The sequence below is a fragment of the Pocillopora damicornis genome, chromosome 14 (genome assembly GCF_964200805.1).
Source record: "Pocillopora damicornis chromosome 14, jaPocDami1.2, whole genome shotgun sequence".
NCBI classification, from domain to species: domain Eukaryota; kingdom Metazoa; phylum Cnidaria; class Anthozoa; order Scleractinia; family Pocilloporidae; genus Pocillopora; species Pocillopora damicornis.
In genome coordinates, this window is record NC_142683.1 from 2203822 (window position 1) to 2226244 (window position 22423).

Consider the following 22423-nt stretch of genomic DNA (forward strand, 5'->3'; position numbering starts at 1 on the left):
CTGTAGCAGGCTCTCAGCAAGTCTGTAATCGCCTGCTAAAAAACGGAAGTCAGCCGTTTTCCTAAGAACCACGACCGCCGTTTGCGGTTTGCTCGCCCTTTTGCTCGTCTTTACACTGGAACCGACTTTTCATGTCTCTATCCACCTCTAACCCCCTTAAAACTACATACTGTTTTTTTTAATATTCCCTGAAATTAGGATAAAAACGTTTAAAGATTTCAGGTACACCTCTAACTGGTTAAAATCTACAAGACTAAGACTCGAGCCTAATGATTAAATAAGATTAAAAAAGAAGCTTAACCTTGGGCGACATGTTCTTGATATTGGTGTTGCATAATTATATTCTTGTTATTTACTTTTTATCTTTGTTATGGTAAAGCATAGTATGAATTGAGAAAGAAGGAAAATGAAATGCAACCACGGCTTTGTGCTATGAGGGGTGATCACCGCCAATATTTTCTGTCAAATTCTGTTGTAAAGAATCAACAATTTCCATTTCTCCTCATCAGAACTGAAACTAAACCGGCAGAAGAGAATTTAAAAAATTAAGAACACAACGTAAAAGAATTAAGTTGACGCTGAAAGTCATTGATCAGATTCGCAATTGAACCAAGAGAAGAACTTTTAAATCATGAGAACACTTCTCTTTTTTTGCGTCGCCACAATTAGGCTAAAACTGATTTTTGGCTAGACTACGCTTTTTTGGATAATTCAGTACGTCTGTAATCACCAGAATATCAAAATTTATTCATTAATCTTTGGGGAACAACAAACCTTCCTTTTTATAACTGATGTATCCTAAACCCTTTTAAGGGTAAAAAATGAAACAAAACCTGAAGAAGATAATTTAAGAATTAAGAACACAACGCAAGTCACTGATCAGAGCCAAATTGGACCAAGAGAACAACATTTAAATCATGAGAACAGAAACTGAGACATGAGGCAGAAATTGAAGTAAAAAGACAGAAATTAACACCACTGATCATTCCGCTGTTCAATTGCTATTCAGATCCCGCCTGGGGACGTGACACGATCACGGGTAATCGAGTAAGACCCGTGGAAGTTACTGATGAGCCGCTTTCACTAAAAGCGGTCCTCTCGACTTCCCATTTCCTGTCGAAAAATGTTTTTCTTTCATTTTTTGCCCATCAAAAGGGTTTAGGACACATCAGTTAAAAAAAATAAAAGGTTCGTTGTTCCCCAAAGATTAAGGAATAAAATTTTGCAATCTGGTGATTACAGACAAGTGTTCTCATAATTTAAAAATGTTGTTCTCTTGGTTCAATTGCGGATCTGATCAGTGATTTCCAGCGTCAACTAAATTCGTTTGCGTTCGTCAATTTGGATTTTGACTCGCTAATTTCTGTTCTTAATTCTTAAATTCTCTTCTGCCGGCTCAATTTCAGCTCTGATTAGAAGGAAAGGAATTGTTGGTTCTTTATGACAGAATTAGTAAGAGAATAATGGCTGTGATTACTCGTCATATTGCACTGATGTCTGTGTGGTAGTCTTCAATGGAAAGAGGCAATTTCTTCTTTCAATAATTCTTGTAAAAACGTATCACTGACAGCGAGCATTTAAATTCTGTGAAGCAAAACTTTCGCCATCTCGCGGCGCAACACCCAAGTTACAACAATATATAACAACACTCAAAAATTATTGATTAATGTTTAAAATGATGCACATAATATTAATCTAACTTAATTACTTAACTGGTAACATTATCATATCTACAACACTGAACTTACCGTAAGTTCAGTGTTGAAAAGAGTAGATATGATTATTAACCTTAACGGTTAAGGTCAATCATGTAGCAAAATGTCCTGGTGTAAATAACATGACGGCACCAGGGGTACTACTTCCTCTCTCTTGACCGCTGACCGGATGTTAATGTATGGCAGATGTATGTAAACCCTAAACCTTTCGTCTTTGACTCCTACATTTTACAGGTAGCCATTTCTACTCCTGGGTGGAGAGGGGTATTACTAAGTAGAGCCTGGTCACACGTGCGATGCAACTGAAAACGCACGTGCGACGCCAATGAAATGTACGTGCAACGCAAATGAAATGCACGTGCGACGAAGATAAAATGTATGTGCCACGCAAATAAAAGCGTACGACGGCGGTGCCCGCCACAAATTCCTCATACACAATAGGGAAAGGGCTCACAACTTGGGTGTTTCTAAGATCTATTATTTCGAATGCTCTACAGCTTAATATTTTCTCACTTACAGCATGATGTTCCAATTGCAGAGTTTAATAAATGGAGGCGCCCTAAACCTTGCCAGTCTTAAATGCGCTGTGTTTTTACTATAACATTCTCTTTATATCAGTTCATTGGCTTAACAAACCACAAAAGGATGTTAGAAGAACAAGAGAAAAGCTTGTAAATTACTGCTCATAATCTACGAAGGTTTTGAGTGAACTACTAACATACTGCGTATTTTATTACGCTAGTAAACGAATAGAAAGTGCAGTCTGTTGCATTTGTAACTAAAACTATGTGTGTATCGGTACAATTAACTATGAATTTTTATTCGATCAGAGTGCTTTTTTAAATACGAAAATTAGCAACAAAGCACGGAGAGAATACAGAGCAAGTTCTGTTGACCGGGCCTTGCGTGAGGAGGCATTAACTCTATTAACTCTATTGTTACAATACTTACTTAATACTTACTTAGACAGCAGAGTTTTTAGTGTTTAGTTTGTTATTTCGAAGAAAACTTCAATATCAGTTGGGGAAAAATAACGACTTCCAGTAAAAAATCCACAGTATGTACCTGAATAACCCGTGGGGTTAGAGTACGAGTGGCCACATAAAGTATGAGAGTTTTGATTGTTTTTTGCGCCATCTGATATGTGGATATCATGTCCCGAACCAAACGTGGGTCCGTAAGAGGAACATCTGTACATCGCGTTTTGCTGGTTTTGGTTTTGTGTGAGCTTCACAGGATTGTATCCTTTGACGTTATAAAGAGAGAAAACGAAAGCTTTGCTGGCTGAAGAATAAGCACAGGGACCTAAAATGAAAAGATTTAGGAGCATTAGAAACAATACGAATGAGAAAAAAAATTCATGATGATAACCTTAAAAAAGATACTTTTTTTACTTGCCGAACCAGAATCGAGCATTTTAATTAATTTGCAAAAATTTCAAGAACTCGAGAGCATATTTTCACTTTTCAAAAAAGCATCTGAAATAAGGTCCGAATTGTTATTCAAAGGAAACATATGATCTAAAGAGAGCATTAATTAAACATCCTTCGTTTCAGCTCTCCAATATGAATAATGGATACAACGATATATGGGGAAGTGGCACGAAATGGAGCTGTAAGAATCAAATCAAATCAAAATCAAAATCAAATAAAAAATCAAATCCGAAACAAGACTTTAAGTTAAAACCCGTTTCAAACGCGTTTTCAGGCTATTTACGAGTTAATCTACTTTGGTATCTCAGTTGTTAATGTGATATTTTCTGTTTCTAAGATGAACTCGCTGCTACAAGAAAAGTCCACAACTAATCGATTTGTTATCTGTTCTACATGTGAGAGATGTTTGCTTGTTTTTTACTTACTGCTGGTCCAGGACACGTCAGTGTATCCACCAAAGATGTAACTGTTAACTTTGATGATAGTCACTGTGGGTCCTCTCCCATCGCAGTTACTGTGGAATGTCGATACTGCCCAACCGTCAGTCTCTGCGTGCCAACACCTCACAAACCTGCTACGCTCTTTATTGATAAGGACTGGGTCCAAATACGAAAACAGCACCTTCAAGTACTGGTTGTAATCAAGACTTCGAAGTATGGCGGACAAACCGAGGCCTGAGTAGGGAAAAGAAAAGGAAAAATAACAATTGGACAAATAAATGGAACATAATCTTTGATTTGTGGTGTCGCCTTTGAATCTTAGGTGGATAATTTCTTGACCCCCGTTCGGCCCGCTAGATAATCTAACATTACTGATCCGGCGAGGTAGAAAATTCCCAGCCCGTCTACCAAGCGGTATTTTAGGCGGCAGAGAGAATGAAATTTGTTTTAAAGTTCACAAAGCAATCAGGTGGACAATCAGACATGGTTTGATGCCACTCTGGTTTAAAGATTTAATGAATGTAACCGAAAAGTTACAATTGACCCAACTTTTCGACACTACTGTCTAGTGCCTTCGCCATCACCCCTGATTAAGTGCCGAAACGTTGGGTCTATGAATTGTAACTTCTCGGTTACATCCATCAAATCTTTAAGCCAGAGCGCATCAAAGCATGTCTGAGATTTTTTTGTTCCCTCAGGCGTTCTTTCAAATAGCCCCACCACGTACACCTTTCGTTTTCATGTAATACCCACAAACCCCCGCGGAAATTTAGGCAAGTCCTCGTCAGACTCGACGAACTTAAATGAATACTGCGAAAGAGACTTTATAAGCTTACACATTCTTTTGAAATGACAAAAAAGTGAGCTATCCATATTCCAGCAACACTAATTTCCGAGAATATTTTTACAATACACGATTTGATTTTGCCACAGGCCCTACTGAGTATTTATCCTTGGAAAGGGATGATTTTCTTGATTACCTGCTTCATAAAATACTTCGACGTCCGTTGGAGAGAAATGAGATCCCCCTGTAAAAAAACCACAGTCACCAGTTGAGTACCCTGAGGGTGTCGTGTATGTGTAACCGCATCTGGTGTAGGAGTTTTGGTTATTTCCAGAGTCGTCGGATATGTAGATACCATGACCACTCCCAAAGGTGGGTCCACGCGTATTACATCTGTACACTGCAAATTGCTGATTTTGGTATTGAGTGAGCTTTACGGGATTGTATCCTTTGACGTTATAGAGAGAGAAGATGAAAGCTTTATTGGCGTAGGAATAACCTGCACAAGAACCAGCTGAAATGGAAGAATAATGTAGTCGTACATTAAAAAGTTGGAAGAAAACATAAACCCTCCTTAGGAAGGGGGGGGGAGTTCAGTTTCTATCGTGAGTTGGACGGAGAGTTTTTTCTCAGACTAGAGATTTGTGAAAGGGAGGAAGATATTTTACTAGTTTGGGTATAGAAACGAGTACCAAAAACAATCATGGAAGACTTGAGGGGTTTACTTTGAAGAAAAGCGAGTAAAAAGTTTTGAGACTTGAAGCAAATGACCCCTTTGGTCTACGTGTTGCATTACTGGATGTTTTAAGATGTAATGTAGTTCTGCAGGTGTATCAAACAGGAAACATTTCTATAGACGATATAGATGTGAAGAAATCTTGATGGCCAAAAAACTAATATGAAAAAATAAAGGCTTAGAGCTCTTATCAAAGAAGCATCGTTTAATATTTCCTCTAGCGTCCTCCCCCCTCCCCCTTAAATCCCAAAGGGAATGAAAGTTGATCCTATAAACTTGTCTTGTCCCCTCTTAAATAATTTGATATGCCTGCCTCCGCTCCAGGACACATCAGTATATCCACCAAATATGTAATCGTTCACTTTGATGATTGTCACTGTAGGTCCCCTCCCACCGCAGTTGCTGTGGAATGTCGATGCTGCCCAGCCGTCAGTCTTAACATGCCAACACCTCACAAATTCAGTGCGGGATGCAGTGGGAAGAACTGGGTCTAAAAACGAAATCAGCTTTCCCAAGTATTTACTGGGGTCCAGGCCTCTAAGTATAATAGATGCACTGAGGCCACCTGTGTGCGTGAAAGAAACTCGAATGTAAATTATAGTAACAGACGTTCCAGAATATAGAAAGATGTTATTTCTTCTTTCACAACCGTAAGAGTATTTCACAAAAATTATAGTCCCAGATCTTCTCATTCACAGGGCGATGTGCTAAACATGTGATCCCATTTAAACTTAATATTTCTCTGTGCATTTATTGTGTGACGAACTCAAATGAATGCTGCTAAAGAGACTTTATAAGCTTACACATTCCTTTGAAATGACAAAAAAGTAACCTATCCGTATTCGAGAGACACAACTTTCTAAGAATATTTCTACAATACACGATTTGATTTTGCTACAGGCCATATTAACTATTTATCCTTGGAAAGGGATGTTTTTCTTGATTACCTGCTTCATAGAATACTTCGACGTCCGTTGGAGAGAAATGAGATCCCCCTGTAAAAAAACCACAGTCACCAGTTGAGTACCCTGAGGGTGTCGTGTACGTACAACCGCAGCTGGTTTGGGAGTTTCCGTTGTTTCTAGAGTCGTCGGATATGTAGATATCATGACCACACCCAGCGCCAAAGGTGGGTCCATACGTATTACATCTGTACATTGCATATTGCTGATTTCGGTATTGTGTCAACTTTACGGGATTGTATCCTTTGACGTTATAGAGAGAGAAGATGAAAGCTTCACTGGCGTAGGAATAATATGCACAAGAACCAGCTGAAATAGAAGAACAATGTAGTTGTACATTAAAAAGTTTGAAGAAAACATAAACCCCCTAAGGAAGTGGGGGGGGGGGGGGGGAGTTCAGTTTCTATCATGAGTTGGACGGAGAGTTTTTTCTCAGACCAGAGATTTGTGAAAGGGATGGAAATATTTTACTAGTTTGGGTATAGAAACGAGTACCAAAAACAGTTATGGAGGATTTAAGGGATTACTCTGAAGAAAAGCGAGTGAGAAGTTTTGAGACTTGAAGCAGATGACCCCAAAGTGTTGTCATTACTACATGTTTTAGGGTGTAATGTTGTTTTGCGGGTGTATTAAATAGCAAACATTTCTATAGACGATATAAGTGTGAAGAAATCTTGATGGCCAAAAAACTAGTATGAAGTAATAAAGGCTTATAGCTCTTATCAGAGGAGTATCGTTTCATATTTCCTCCAGCACCCTCTCCCCCCCCTCCCCTCTAAATCCCAAGAGGAATGATATCTTATAAACTTGTCTCGTCCCTTATTAAAAAATTTGATATGCCTGCCTCCTCTCCAGGACACATCAGTATATCCACCAAATATGTAATCGTTCACTTTTATTATTGTCACTGTGGGTCCCCTCCCATCGCAGTTATTGTGGAATGTCGATGCCGCCCAGCCGTCAGTCTTAGCATGCCAACACCTAAAAAAGTCACTATGGGATGCAGTGGGAAGAACTGGGTCTAAAAACGAGATCAGCTTTCCCAAGTATTTATTGGGGTCCAGGCTTCCAAGAATATCAGATGCACCAAGGCCACCTGCGTGCATAAAAGAAACTCGAATGAAATTACAATAACAGACGTTCTAGAGTAAAGAAAGGTATTATTCCTTCTTTCACAACCGTGGGAGTTTTCCACGAAGAGTCGAGACCCACACCTTCTTATTCACAGCGCGAGGTGCGAACCATGTGATCTCATTAAAACTTAATATTTCCCCGTGAATTTTTAATGTAAAGACAACAACTAAATTCCACGGGAGCACATTTTCTCAAGTGCATGTAATACTGAGAAACGAAAACTAAAAACCAAAAGTTCAGTTCAGTTGGGTTGAACTGTTTGATTCGGCCCGACTTAGCGATTCAATTTCATGGCAAAACATGGCATCTAGATCAATTTGTTCCTTGATTTAGTTGATGTGCATTGATATCCTGGAACTAAGATTCAATTCACTTACCACTGCTGCCACAATAACCTGAATAGCATTTCCATGCTGTATATAGTTCAGCGCATGCGCTTTTAGAATCTCTGGCTGTTGCCAAGGATTAGAGTTTACGTATTAATTCATCGCATATTTACGACAGGGTTTTAAGTGTTTCTGTACAATAACTTACCTATTTCGAAGAAAACTTCAATGTCAGATGGAATAAAATTATAACTTCCTGTGAAAAATCCACAATTTCCAGCTAAATAATCCTTGGGGTTGGAGTACGTCCCACCGCATAAAGTATAAGAACGTTGATTATTGTTTACAGCGTCGTCATGTATGAAGATGTCATGTCCCGAGCCAAAAGTGGGTCCGTAAGAGGAACATGTGTACATTGCGTGTTGCTGGTTTCGGTATTGTGTCAGCTTCACAGGATTGTATCCTTTGATGTTGTTAAATGAGAATAAAAAGGCTTTGGTGGCGTAAGACCAAAAACAGGAACCTAAAATGTTGATTAAAAAGGAAATGCAAAAATGCACCCAAAGATTAAACAGGTATACGATCAGGGACCAGCCATAAAAAGCTGCTTTTTTTGCCGTTTTTACATTCAAGGTCGAGTTATGGATAGTTTTGTAATTCAAACGACGAGAATAGCATGAGACGAAACAAAATGGATCGACTCGAATAACTAGATATGGCTTTGGGTTCGTGGCGTTACGAGAAACGAGCTTCAGGAGACATTTTTTTTTTCTGTTTTAGACACCAGGCTAGATCAAATCCTTCCAAGGTTAATTCTTTGTCCTTCTAAATCCTTCAAACCTTGCACTGAAAAAAAGAACTTGATGGCCGAGATATACTTACTGCTCCATGATACGTCAGTGTATCCACCAAATATGAAATCGTTCACTTTGATGATTGTCACTGTGGGTCCCCTCCCATCACAGTTGCTGTGGAATGTCGATGCCGCCCAGCCGTCTGTCTTAGCGTGCCAACACTTCACAAACCTGCTCCATTTTGAACTCAGGAGGACTGGCTCTAGGTAGGAAAGCAGCTTACCTGTGTAGTTGTTGTAGTCGAGGCTGGTAAGAATGGCGGAATTATTAAGGCCACCTATACGAAAAACCGAAAAAGGGAGAAAAAATAAGAATTGCCCTACCTTGAAGTTTTGGCGTCATGTTGCATTCGTCATCTTGTTGGTGGTAATGTCTACAACTTGCTTTTTCGTTTTTACGAATTACAGCGTGACAACCGTTGTGTGACGCACATCGATTTGAGGCATAACTTGCCTTTCCGACCCAGTGAGAACCGGGAGGTGCACTTATGGAAACGTTGTATCCTTTTCAGACGTGTTTACACGATGAAAGCGTGTTTGGGTGACATTCCAGATTTCTAAACCCAGTACACGTAATGATATCTCGCCTCTTTATTTGCACTAATCAATGCTTTCTTAGAATTAAAGGAAACCACGAGATAAAAACGTGATAATAATGAAAAAAGAAGAATTAAGGCTGACCAAGATAGAAAGTTCGACATAGTTGTAAGCAACAGACTTTAAAGATCAATGATAATGTTCCTTTTATGAGTAGGGGGGGGGGGGAGAGGGAGTGGTCAGTTAGGCGCCAAGGGAGACGTATTCTTTAGTTAACCCTTTAACCCATAAGAAGGATTAACATTTAATTTCTCCTTACCGTATATTACAGCCGAACAAAACATCAGGATTATGAGAATAAAGGAAATAATCACCAAGTTATGAAGCTCTTGATTGTTAAGTAAATTCCCCTTGGCAGTACCATACGGTATGTATAGAGAACAGCGAGGAGAATATCTGTACTGATGCTAAGGAGTAAAGGGTCACAATGCAGCCCGTTTTCAGGACGAGTTCCATCTTGGTCCCGATTCAGGAACGACTGATGTTAAGAAATTATATGTATTCGAGAACTAATATCCAAAATTATAAGCTTCATATGACGATAGAGAAAGATAGAGAATGCGAAATGCGAGTATCATAACAAACTGAGGTAACTCGTATCTCAAAGTTAGTTAAACTCACGAAAATAGCAGCTTTTTCCGTTTCCTTGGTACCAGGGATTGCAGGTGCATCGATAGGAACCAATGGTATTGTTGCAGTAGGCATTGGCGCCACAGTCATCCGATTTATTGGCACATTCGTCGACATCTGAAAGAATGCATAAAAAATAAATGGTTTGAACTCAAGGGGAAGAGTCGATTGAAAATGACGGTTATTGGCGAAAGCGTCTCACCGTATGAGCAATTGAACGTAGCATGGTGTGGGGTATAATTCCAACTGGTCATTAAATTAAAGTAATTTTTTTAATCGAGTGTCCAAATTAAGCCGGGATTGTTTTGGTTTTGCTTTGTTTTAAAATGAAATTGCTTCAGGCAATAACGAAAGTCAATTCACTAACTTACCGACACACTTTTTTCCGTTTCCAGTGAAACCCGCATTGCACGAGCAACTGTGAGAACCGATGGTGTTCGCGCACTCGGCGTTGACGTCACACACGGGAATTGTTGAATTACACTCGTCCACGTCTGAGAAAACCAAATAGTTTGCGGTCGGTTTAAAAGCAAAAGAGAGGGTATTCGCTGAATTATTACTCGTTCGTGGATTCATCAGACCAATTGCTTCCAGCGGGAGCCAAAATTTTACTACGTACGACCCGTTCAGGAAGTAAAATTTCCCCTTCCCTATTCGTTAAATTTCTTAACGGTAACGGATTGCTATTTAATGATTATCTCTGTGGCAAGAAAGAAAATTTTCAATTCTATTTTACCTGTTCTCAAATCGATCAGTTTAAGAGAGATTATAGCATTCCTTCAAAGCTTTGTTTCCGTCAGATATCTCACTTTTTAAATTTTATTTCAGTTTGCTTTATTCTTTCATTTCCCTCTACGAATAATACGATTTTTTTTGGGGGGGGGGGGGGGGCAGGGGGTTGCAGTCTAACCATGACATCTCTATTAACGTTTTTGTTCGTAGTAAACCGATTTTTGTCTGTAGAATATGTGAATTAATAAACACTTGAATTCACCTTCGGTTTTCATGTCACAAGGAGCCAGAGCAGTCTTCTCGGGTACAATCGAGTGAAACCAGTATTTGCCGCTGACTGCTTGTCCTCCTTCGCTCATTTTGATTTCCTTGCAAGTCTCCGCAGGCAGCTCAGGAATGGAACCGAGAGGGACTAGAAGGAAAAAAAGCAGCTATTAGCATAGCACTCTAAGCAAGCAAGACTTGATGTTCGTCTTGGAGGCGAGGACACGCATATTAGGGGCCACTTGACTTAGGGCAAGAACGGAGGTGATGTGAGACAATTCCTTAATTTGGGGTTGAGTTTTTGTGCTCTGAAAATGTCTTTAAAGGGAAGAAGACAGTTAAAAGTGTAAAAACCTCTTTTGTAATCTCGCTTAAAGTAAAATCTCTCAGGGTTCGGAACATAATCCTCTGGTCTGGCCTCCTTGGTTCGGTTACTCAGCTCACAAATGTCTTGCGTAAAGACGTAGTTGAAACTTTGACATCTGACGTCAGCATAGCATCCCCGCAAGCACACATCTGAAAGACCGGCCCCCGTGATCCTCTTGAAGATGTGGCGTTGAAGCATCATACCGAATTTGGAAACTTCCGGCTGGCCCGTAGCCTCCAATTGCTGTGTAGCTGTACAGCATAAGAAAAGGCTCTCGATCAACAGCCCTGCTGCGTACAAGACCTTTTTGGCCATTTCCTCTCGACGCATGTTTTGGGAAAAAACGTTCCCTGAAAAGAAAAAAGGCAAATAATCTTCTAGGTAAAACTTGCCCTAAGTTTCGTTTTAGACTGGGTTTTCGTGAGTTCACGATCAACATGCATGCTTCTATCTTTGTCATATGACTTTATTTTCATCAGTTTATTTTTTAAGAATTGAAAGCAGAGAAGAGTCATGTCTATTTTCCAAACTAGACCTCAAATTCGAGGAAAACGCTTTTTTGCTCAATCCCAAAACGTATTTTGTCATTCAGTAATTGCGGTTTTTATATTTAGCTTTATTTGCATTCTAATCAGGAAATGCAATATCAAATGAATAATGGAGAAAGGCTGGATAGAGCTGTATCAGTTAGGATAGTTAGTTAAGAGCTGTTAACGAGTTAAGATTTGGAGTTTCTCCGTTATTGAGCGGTCAATTGAACAGCATTTGAAAACCGATTATTGGCGACTGAAGGTCGTAGTACGAAGTCGAAATTTTACTTCTGAGCAAAAATTCCTTCGAGTTAGGATTTTGAGTCAGATTTCGAGCTGGATTTTCGAGATGGAGTTTCCAGTAAGGCAAGGCATAGAACGAAAAAATCCGTTAGTAATCAACCATGAGTTTATAAAGGAAGCGAAAACCACCATAGCGAAGTTTGAAAAACTGACGTTTCGAGTATGGTCGCTTCGTGGGAGCAAGACAATGCTTAGTTTATCAATCAACGAGTCCTTTTTTAGAATATGTAATCCTCCACGGGATTTCAGGGAATAAGGTGAACGCACGCATACGACACGTTATAAAACGCTCGCACGATAATGGCATGAAAGAATCATTTTGTTTCCTTGACACGTTAGCTTATCTTGTACAACCCAGCTCACTTTCTCACTTGTGTTTGTCAGCTTCTTAAAATTGTGAGAGTAGTGTTTGTAAAGTATATTACTTACAGAATATAAGCGAAAATGAAGAGGATCTTTTGTCCTATCCGAAAGTTGTACTGAAAACATTCACGGCAAATCATGGCTCTTTCCCTCAGGATTTTCACAAGGAATTCAACGAGCACGACGTGTTTCACAAGGTCCAGAGGAGCTCAGTTTGAACACATTACTTTTTAAAACTTAATTCTTACTTCGTAAATTATAAATCCTTATTGCTTCACGCAGTTTATAAGGGTCTTAAGCGGTCAGGACGGCGACGCCAAGAAGGAATTCGATTAAAAAATTAACCTCTGCCTTTAGTTAGAATTTCAAAAATGGCTGCATGTGTTTACCGTCTCATACGGTGCCACAACTCAACTTCCGCAGAACGTATAAAAGAAGCGCTGTGTTCCAAATGGAAATTAAAATAATTTACTGTCGCGGTTTCGGTTCGCAGACAACAAAAATTGTGATGATTTCACGTTGTTGTTTTGCATAGGACGGTCAAGAAATGTACAAACTTTTAAAACGCACGTGCTGAGCTACTGTTCTACCAATTAGATCTTTTGTTTTTCCATGTCCTCGTTGCCGTCGCCGTCGTGGCTTGCTTAAGGTCCCTCATAAGCCCAGTACCGAATCTTTGTGAATCCTTTAGCAACAGATTCCCCGCTCCAAGTACAAATCGAAAGCAGCTTTAACTTTAAGAGGCGTGTTATAAAATTGGCACGGTCAATGTATTGTATCGTGCAAAGTTGCGAGCAAGATCTTAACACGCTCCTTTGCTTCTACGGTGCGAAGCAAGACAATGGCTGCGAAGTTAATGAGGCAAGTAACTAACACGCACCTAACGTGCTAAAAGCTAGTTCTCTGGTTTAGCGTGCGAGTGTACCGCGTGCGTGCGTTCACCTTATTCCCTGAAATCCCGTGGAGGGTCACAACTATGCTGGGATTTGAGTCCTTGCAGAAGCTTTTTAGCACTTGTGAAACGAATTTCACATCTTTCTTTTCTTTTCGTTTCTCTCTTGGCTAATCCAATATCTCCTCCATTCTATTTTACTCTCTTACTACAGTAATTAAGCCTCTTGTTGCCAGAAATAAATTGTCCAATTTTTGGACATAATTTCTGGGTTTCATCGAGACACCCACAGTTTTCATTTTCCTTTTTTTTTTCTTTATCAGAAAATACCTTTGCGAAGCCATGCCATTCTTACATAGCTCTATCTGTGAACGAAATACTCCACAACTAAGCACAAACAAAATTATTTCCCACCGTTTTCTCCGAAAATGTTTCTTTGCTGGCGATTCTTGTCTGTATTTTAGTGTAGCTCTTGCATGTGATAACAACGACCTTATTAACAGGTGGGAAAGAACTTATGCACATTGGGTACTATTATCCTGCTTTTGTACCTGCCTAATGAGGAATTACCCAGGAGAATGATGGCTTTTAAAATTAATCACATTCTGAAATTTTCAATCAGTCAAAAAACCTCACGCTAACATTTCTGCAGCCTTTTAGGACTGTGGAAAAAGTTCTGAGTGATTCGTCTGGCACCTTCCAATAAAGAAACAGGTCAAAAGTGACTTTGAAAATACTCACATTTGCTGGAAACATGTTTTGGGGAAAAAAAAGTTCCCTGAAAAGGAAAAGGCAAACAATCTTCTGGGCTAAAACTTGCCCTAAACTTCTTTTTAATCTGGATGCTGGGTTTTCGTGAGTTCACGATCAACATGCATGTTTCTATGTTTTTAATTTGACTTTACTTTCATTTTTTTATTTTTTAAGGATTACAAGCACAGAAATATCATATATATATTTACCAAACTAGACCTCAAATTTGAGGAAAACGGATGATTGTTTAATTTTAAAACGTATTTTGTCATTCGATAATTGCGGTTTTTTCCATTAGCTAGATTTGCATTGTGGTCTGAAAATGCAATATTAAATGAATAATGGAGAAAGGCTGGTTAGAGCTGTATCAGTTAGGATAGTTAGCAACTGAATGAGCTGTTAACGAGTTAGGATTGGAGTTTCTCCGTTATCGAGGAGTCACCTGAACAGCGATCGAAAACCGATTGTTGGCGACTGAAGGTCGTAATACGAACTCGAAGTTCTGCTTTTGAGTAAACACTCCTTCGAGTTAGGATTTTGAGTCGGATTTCGAGCTGGATTTTCGAGTTGGAGATTCCAGTAAGGCAAGGCATAGAACTTGAAAAAATGCCGGAATACTTCGTTTAATTTTTGCGGGCCACAAAATTATCTTCGGTCCTGCATGACATAATTTTTAATATTAGTCAGGTCCATACGCTTTGTTTCGTTTAAGAATTGTTCATACTAATCAATTATTCAAGACTCGGATTCCTTGTTAGTCTCCTACTTGTTTTTGAAAACTTTTACGATCCTTCCGGCAAAAACTCGTTTTATTTCTGACACTAACACAATTATAACGGCCGGAGTTACTAAACATTTTAAGTTGAAAAGTGGGGACATTTAGGTATCACTTTAGGAACACATTCTTTCATTCATTTTCAAGTTATCAGTGCATGCAACTGGGGTTCCAAAAGATTACAACAAAAAGTTGAGGATGGAGTGAGAAAATCTAATATAACCTGCCATAAATGAGGAATTTTTCAGGAAAACTCAACTTAGAGAGTTTAGCATAACGCATGAAAAATTTTCAGCTGTTCGAGTTGGACAGTATAAAGTTTTGTTGAAAATTAATTTGATTGTTGGCTTGCCATTAAAGTGATCCAATATCTAACAAATTCCTTTTGGAATATTTATGGAAAGGAAGTTCGAGGTATAGAATTTCAAATCAAGAGGAGTGCTTGTATGTAAACTTGGCGTTAGACAGCGAGCTTGCCAGTCTCTGAAAGATCTGTTTACGCTGCTGCATCGTCGAGAAAAACGAAAAACTTGGTTAATAATCAACCATGTGTTTATAAAGGAAGCGAAAACCACCGTAGCGAGGTTTGGAAAACCTGAAGTTTCGAGTATAGTCGCTTCGTGGGAGCAATACAATACTTAGTTTATCAATTGACGTGCTCTTTTTCAGAATATGCTGGAATTTGAGTTCTTGAAGTGGCTTTCCAGCACTTGTGAAACGAATTTCACATCTTTCTTCACGTTTTAACTTTTCTCGCAAAACTATGCAAGGTTTGGCGAAGGCGGCAGACATAGATGGAAGTGAAAAATAAAATTAAAAAAAAAGTGAAAGGGACCGCTGCTTAACAATTGGTTCATATTTTAGCGTGCACTATCGAGTTATGGAGCACGTGGGAAGTTTGGAGAGCACGAAAGAAGCGTAAGAGTTGCCGAGGCAAGAGCCGAGGGCAACTCTAGCTTCTTGAGTGCTCCATAACTCGATAGCGCACATCCCACCATCCCACGTACTCCATAACTCGATAGCGCACATCCCACCATCCCACGTACTCCATAACTCGATAGCGCACATCCCACGTACTCCATAACTCGATAGCGCACATCCCACCATCCCACGTACTCCATAACTCGATAGTGCGCAGCTAAAAGCATGAACCAATTGTTTTATGACATAGCCGGTGGAATTGTGCATCAAATCCGACGCGAAAAACGGACAACAATATCAGAAGTGATTGTTCGTGGTAAGCGAAATATTAAGCAAAATAGGAATTGATTTTATTTCAAATTTTTTGTTAAAAGCTCGAGTTTTATTTCACAGCAGTTTAAATGCAAAATTCAGTTTGTCATTTGTTTGGTTTTACCAGAGTGTCTTTCTGTCAAAATTTGTTGCATTTCACCCTCGGACAGTGAAGCGAATCGTGACGGCGCTGATGCCGAGTCTCCTTTTCCGTTGTTTTTCTCTTTTTCTGCCTCATTTAAGAACTCAAGCCCAAGGGAAAAGGTCGGAAATTGTCTTCGTTTTGGGACTGGTGGGCCGAGTCTCTGTTTGTATCCATTATTGTCGCGAAACATATTATTTTTCCCGGCGCTAATAATGGCCGCTCGCGCGAAAAAAAATTTCTGGCGAAGCGATTTGCTCACGCTATCACCGTGTACTATCGGGATTTTGAGCACGCTTTCGTATACTGAATTTGATTGCGCGGCTCTGCTAGCTATGTTATAATTTTGTATGAAATCACCCGACTAAGCTAATATCTTCTCCATCATAATTTACTCTCTTACCACAGTAATTAAGCCTCTTGTTGCCAGAAATAAAGTCGTCCGACTTTTTGACTTAATTTCTGGGTTTCATCGAGACACCAACAGTTTTCATTTTCCTTTTCTTTCCTTTACCAGAAAATACCTTTGCGTGGCCATGCCATTCTTACATAGCTCTATGTGTAAACGAAATACTCTACAACTAAGCACAAATAAAATTATTTCCCACCGTTTTCTCCGAAAATGTTTGTTTGCTGGCGATTCTTGTCTGTATGTTAGTGCAGCTCTTGCATTTGATAACAACACAAGTGCTGTCCGACCTTATTAACAGGTGGAAAGGAACTTATTCACATTGGGTACTATTATCCTGTTGTTGTACCTGCCTGATGAGGAATTACCCAGGAGAATAATGGATAATAAAATTAATCACCATGTGAAATTTTCAATCAGTCAAACCTCACGTTAACATTTCTGCGGCTTTCTATGACTATGGAAAAAGTTCTGAGTAATTCGCCGTAATACGTATTACGTATTACGTAATACGTAATATGTAATACGGTATGACACCTTCCAAGAAAGAAACAGGTCAAAAGTGACTGTGAAAATACTCACATTTGCTTGACGCATGTTTTGGGAAAAAAACGTTCCCTGAAAAGGAAAAGGCAAATAATCTTCTGGGCTAAAACTTGCCCTAAACTTCTTTTCAATCCGTAGACTGGTTTCTCGTGCGTTCACGATCAACATGCATGATTCTATGTTTGTAATTTGACTTTACTTTCATCAGTTTCTTTTTTAAGAATTGCAGGCACAGAAAAATCATATGTATTTACCAAACTGGACCTCAAATTTGAGGAAAACGGATGATTGTTCAATACCAAAACATATTTTGTCATTCGATTTTTATCATTTGCTTGATTTGCATTCTGGTCTGAGTAATGAAGAAAGGCTGGTTAGAGCTGTATCAGTTAGGGTTGTTAGTTAGGAGCTGTTAACGAGTTAGGATTTGGAGTTTATCCTCCGTTATCGAGCAGTCACTTGAACAGCAATCGAAAACCGATTGTTGGCGACTGAAGGTTGTAATACGAACTCGAAATTCTACTTTTGAATAAATACTCCTTCGAGTTAGGATTTTGAGTCGGATTTCGAACGGATTTTCGAGTTGGAGTTTCCAGTAAGGCAAGGCATAGAACTTGGAAAGATACTGAAATAGTTCGTTTAATTTTTACAAAATTATCTGCGTTCCTGCATGACACAACTTTAGATGTTAGTCAGGTCCATACGCTTTCAGGGTGTTACGGAACCCATCAAGAGAATTTTGAATAGCCGCTACGTTTAAGTTGCTCAAGAACCTTTTCAGATTTTGGAGCATATTTTTGCCCAACCTAAGGATCCCGTTACGGAAGAATAACGAACCGACGCTATTTATTCTATTCATTGCCATGACTGTGATAACGAGTATATCGGACAGACCAAACGTCAGTTTGTTACACGTTTGAAAGAGCATCAAAAAAGCGGTTTTCTTTTGCAAAAAGGAAAATTCAGCTTCATCGGAGCACACATGGCTAACAAACCATACAATTGCATGGGATAAGTCTAAAATCATCACCACTAATCGGCGTTACCCCTGCGCCTTTGTTTGGAAGCCTGGCATATTAACTTCGCCCACGCTCCTTTAAATCGTGATGATGGCGGCTTACTTCCTGACGCCTCTTTACACCTCGTCAGAAGAAAGGCAGCTAATAAGTGAACGTATAAAAGGACCTCTAGTTGCAGCGTTTAGATCACCCCTGATGAAGGCAGTAGACAGGAATGTCGAAACGTTGGGTCTGTAAATTGTAACTTCTCGGTTGCATTCATTAAATCTTTGAACCAAGGTAGCCTCAAACCATGTCCATACGCTTTGTTTAAGAATTGTTCAAACTAATCAATTATTCAAGCCGGACTCGGACTCTCTTTTTCAGTCTCCTACTTGTGTTTAAAAACCTTTGCGATCCTTCCGGCAAAAATTCGTTTATTTCTGATACCGACTAAATTATACCGGCCGGAGTTACTAATTAACTTTTCAAGTTACATCAAGGTATTGCTTTCTGAACATATTCATTAAGAATTTTCAAGTTATCAGCACATGCAACACTGGGGTTATAAAAAAGATTGAAAAGTTGAGTACCGAGTGGGAAAACCTAGAATAAAAACTCCGCGAAACTCAACTTTGAGAGTTTAGCAGAACGTTTGAAAAATTTTAAGCAGTTCGAGTTGGACAGTTTGGAGTTTTGTTGAAAATGATACTTTCCAATTGGATCGTTGGCTTGCCAATAAAGTGATCCAATACTTAACAAATTCCTTTTAGAATATTTATTGAAAGCAAGTTCGAGGTATAGAATTTCAAAATTTTCTGCGTCTTTAAGCCTGACTCTTTCTCCAACACTGATGATAAGAGATCTTTCTTATTCAACGACCAAGCTGAAATTTTACATCTTAGTCAGGTCCATACGCTTTGTTTTGTTTAAGAATTGTTTAAACTAATCAATTATTTAAGACTCAGATTCCTTGTTAGTCTCCTACTTGTTTTTTTTTAAAACTTTAGCGATCCTTCCGGCAAAAATGCGTTTTATTTCTGATACTCTCTCAATTATAACGGTCGGAGTTAGTAAACTTTTCAAGTTGCAAAGTGGGGACATCAAGAAATTGCCTTTTGAACACATTCATTAAGAATTTTCCAGTTATCGGTGCAGGCAACTGGAATTAAAAAAAGAGACTGAAATAAAAAGTTGCCTACCGAGTGAGAAAACAAATGTAAACAGCGTAATGTAGACAGTTGAATGGAATGTGAAAATCGACTTTTATGGTTAAATATAACTTTGGCTGTTATTTACATGGTTTGCTAAGTAAAGAAACAGTTTAAGTGGATCATTGAATATTAATTATTGGTACATAATTTTCTACTATCACGAAAGTATAGTTTGTGTGTTAACTTGGAGTTAGAGTGTTCACATATGACATGTAACTTTCCTCATAGGGGCTGCTCTCATATAAAATTGATGACACAGGGGCTTAACAGTTTGAAAGGAGCCCAGAACGTACAGGATAGAATCTCATTTTCAGTGTGTCACTTGAATTCATTTCCACCCCTATATTGCATCAGAGGTATTCTTTTCTAACAAGTAGTTTCTGTCATTTCAATTACAATTTCAAATCTTGAAAGGTTCCAGGCTAGGATAACAGTAACAGTGCATTTGGTCCTTTTAGATTTCACCCTTGGTAGTTCACTTTTATTTGAGAGGAGTCCCTTTCTGTGGTAACTTGGTTTATAATACTGTTTCAGTTTAGTTACAATATTTTCAACACAAGTTCTGAGTCAAATCATATTTGATAGTAATATAATTTGAAATTGATAACAGGATTTTGACACAACGTTTTAGTTGTTTTAGTGTCATTCATAGTGACAATGTGGGAACAGCCTTTGTGTTTGTAATGTATTTAACCGTTCAATAGATAGTCAAAAATAAAATAATTTATGCTCTGATAAGTGGCTAGGAGTTCACTCTGTCTGATGCAATTAATTTTGATGATTAGTATTTTTAAGATCTCGGTTAATAATTTTTTTCAAAACCTCACTATTCGACCAGGAAAGCAATAGGGCCGGGCTGAGTTTAATCTCATCTTTAAATCAATAACCAAATCTCTTAAAATAAGAATGAATTGAAGCATCCATAATTAAAATGCTTGGCGATTTCAACAAATCTTAAAACAATACTCAGACACTGAAAACAATTTTCAGTTCAACGCCTGGCATTCTTAAAATAAGATTGAGGTTGTTAAGTTCAAGGACCCAGATCTTGATTTTAATTGATCAACTTTTGGAGTGCCACATGGCCATCTATCTACAAACACCTCGCAAGGCGATTCTTAACGACGAAATAGAACCTGGAGAATATAATGAAAGGTTCAACCAATTGTATTTAACACACTCTACACAAAATGTTCGTCAAGACACTACCACGAAAACATTTACTGCTTAAATTACATTACAAAACTTGTTGCACATTCGATCGTTTCATTGCGTTTCAGCGACATTATCGAGTTACGCCAGCGATGCGATATTGCACTTACACAATCCTCAAATGCTTTGATTACTAAGTTTTGTATAGCAGAAGCACTCCGATCAATTTCTTTCCTCGCATTGTTCGAGTCCTGTCGTTTCAAAGCCCGTTCATAACGCCACATCGCCTCTCCTGCCATGTCTACGCTTGGTTCACTGTCTTCCCCATAACTTACGTCATCAACTTTGAGAGGAACCGCTGACATGTGTGTTCTGAGTCGCCGTACCACGACAGCACATCGACCCAAATATAACGAAAAACTTTTCGTTTTTTGCATGGAAAATTTTCTTTAAGCGGAAAAGAAGGACGTAACATCGTTTTTAGTGCATAATTGAACAAGCTATGTTGAAAAAAATTACTTGATTTTGGGTTTCAGTTCTCCTGCAACACCGGGTTGGTTGGGACAGGAGCCTGGGGAGCCATATATGGGCTTGACGGATATGTGCCGCTCAACAGGGTATGCTTTTTGCCTCTCTGTCTCTGAAACAGGGTATAGAAATCACCCTTTTTCTCTGGAAGAGGGTATCTTTTGCTTTAGATTTGACTCTGGAACAGGTTCGCCTTTTCCCAGAATTCTGATTAATCACAAATCATAAACGGTATAAAAGAAGAAAGTGATTGTCTAAGAAACTGATTGTCTATGAGTGGATAACTGTCTGGAATTGGGTACCTATTTTCACAATTTTTGTCTGGACCAGGGTTGCAAATACATCTTTTTTTTTCTCTGGGAACAGATCCCCCCCAGGACAGTGGCCTTATCTCCACGAAGGATAAGTTCGGCTGCTGCGCGCACTACGTGAAATGAGGCTACCATTGAAATGATGTTGCTTATATAAATCCTGACCGACGATTATTGAAATACGACAAATAAATATTATATTACTGGAGTATAGATGTATTATCCAGGTGAGAGTGTTTGTCATTGCTCTTAGATCACGTAAGTTCTAGCCCATTTCCAACCTCGATGCAACGCAATCGTTTGTTTTTGTTTTGAACCACCCCTTTTGTTTAAATAGCGCCTCTAATTGGTCAGTTATTTTTACCTTGTTACGTTGTCTCAAAATACCTCGTGCGTTTTCTCCAATGAATTTGAAGAGCTTGTCAAAGTAATTCTGGTTAAAACAATTCTATACGTTTTAATCCGGCATGGAATCAGATGAATCCATTGATTTTGTAGATTCCGAGGCAGTAAACGCTTATGGATTGGTTGTTGCTAAAGAGGAACACGAAAATCCTTGCAAGTATTTCGAAGAAGGCGAAAATGTTGATCCACCACGTTTTCATCCATTCATCAATTTTTTTTAAATTGAAGTTTACTATCCTTATTAAATAGGACCAAGAGTCAGTTGCAGGTTTCTGCCTGTGGAGAGCCGGGAGCTTGCGCGCGGAAGAGTGGTCGAGGTTGTTGTGCATGCAAAGCAGCAAATAAGAATCGTAACGCAAACTGTCAGTGTCGCTGACATTCCTGCAGTGAAGTGACTAAACTTACAATAATTAAACGTCCGGCAGTCCGATATTTTTCCATATTTCTCTTCGAAATCCAAAAAATATTTATACGAAAACATTCTACCTTTATTTAAAATCCTCAAGCGCTTCCAGGCAGCCTAAAATTTCGAACTTGATGTTTTTCGCTAACCCTGTTTACAGAGTACGAAGCCATTCAAACGCTTGACACTTAACTTTTCAATGACACAGCGGGACACGGTCCTCAAATAACCCCATATTTCTCTCTGAAATATACCAATTTTTCGTTGGAAAATATTCTACCTTCATTTACAATCCTCAAGCGCTTCTAGAAAGTGAAAAAATTCTAACGTCGTCCGTTTCGCTGACCTTGTACACAGAGTGCGAAGAGATCCAAGCATGACACCAACTTGTTCAGCAAGTCCAGTCTTATCACGAAGTAAAAAAAAAATAGACGGACTTCGTTTTTGGGACACCACAAATGTAAACTGCTAATAAAATAAAGGCTATAGCAAA

The 22423-nt window shown here is 38.9% G+C and overlaps 1 protein-coding gene across 1 annotated transcript; it reads right to left on the bottom strand.

Moving 5' to 3' along the window:
• Positions 1-2520: 2520 nt before the first annotated feature.
• Positions 2521-13582, bottom strand: LOC113666798 (uncharacterized). The gene is made up of 13 exons (XM_089193884.1): positions 13476-13582; positions 10961-11323; positions 10605-10754; positions 9982-10104; positions 9602-9727; positions 8413-8661; positions 7739-8053; positions 6915-7166; positions 6056-6379; positions 5422-5673; positions 4569-4886; positions 3574-3822; positions 2521-3020 (listed from the first exon to the last, which is right to left on the bottom strand). The coding sequence occupies exons 2-13, from the start codon at positions 11301-11303 to the stop codon at positions 2701-2703; spliced, it is 3021 nt and encodes a 1006-aa protein (XP_089050010.1). The 5' UTR covers positions 11304-11323; positions 13476-13582; the 3' UTR covers positions 2521-2700.
• Between the last annotated feature and the right edge of the window lie 8841 nt (positions 13583-22423).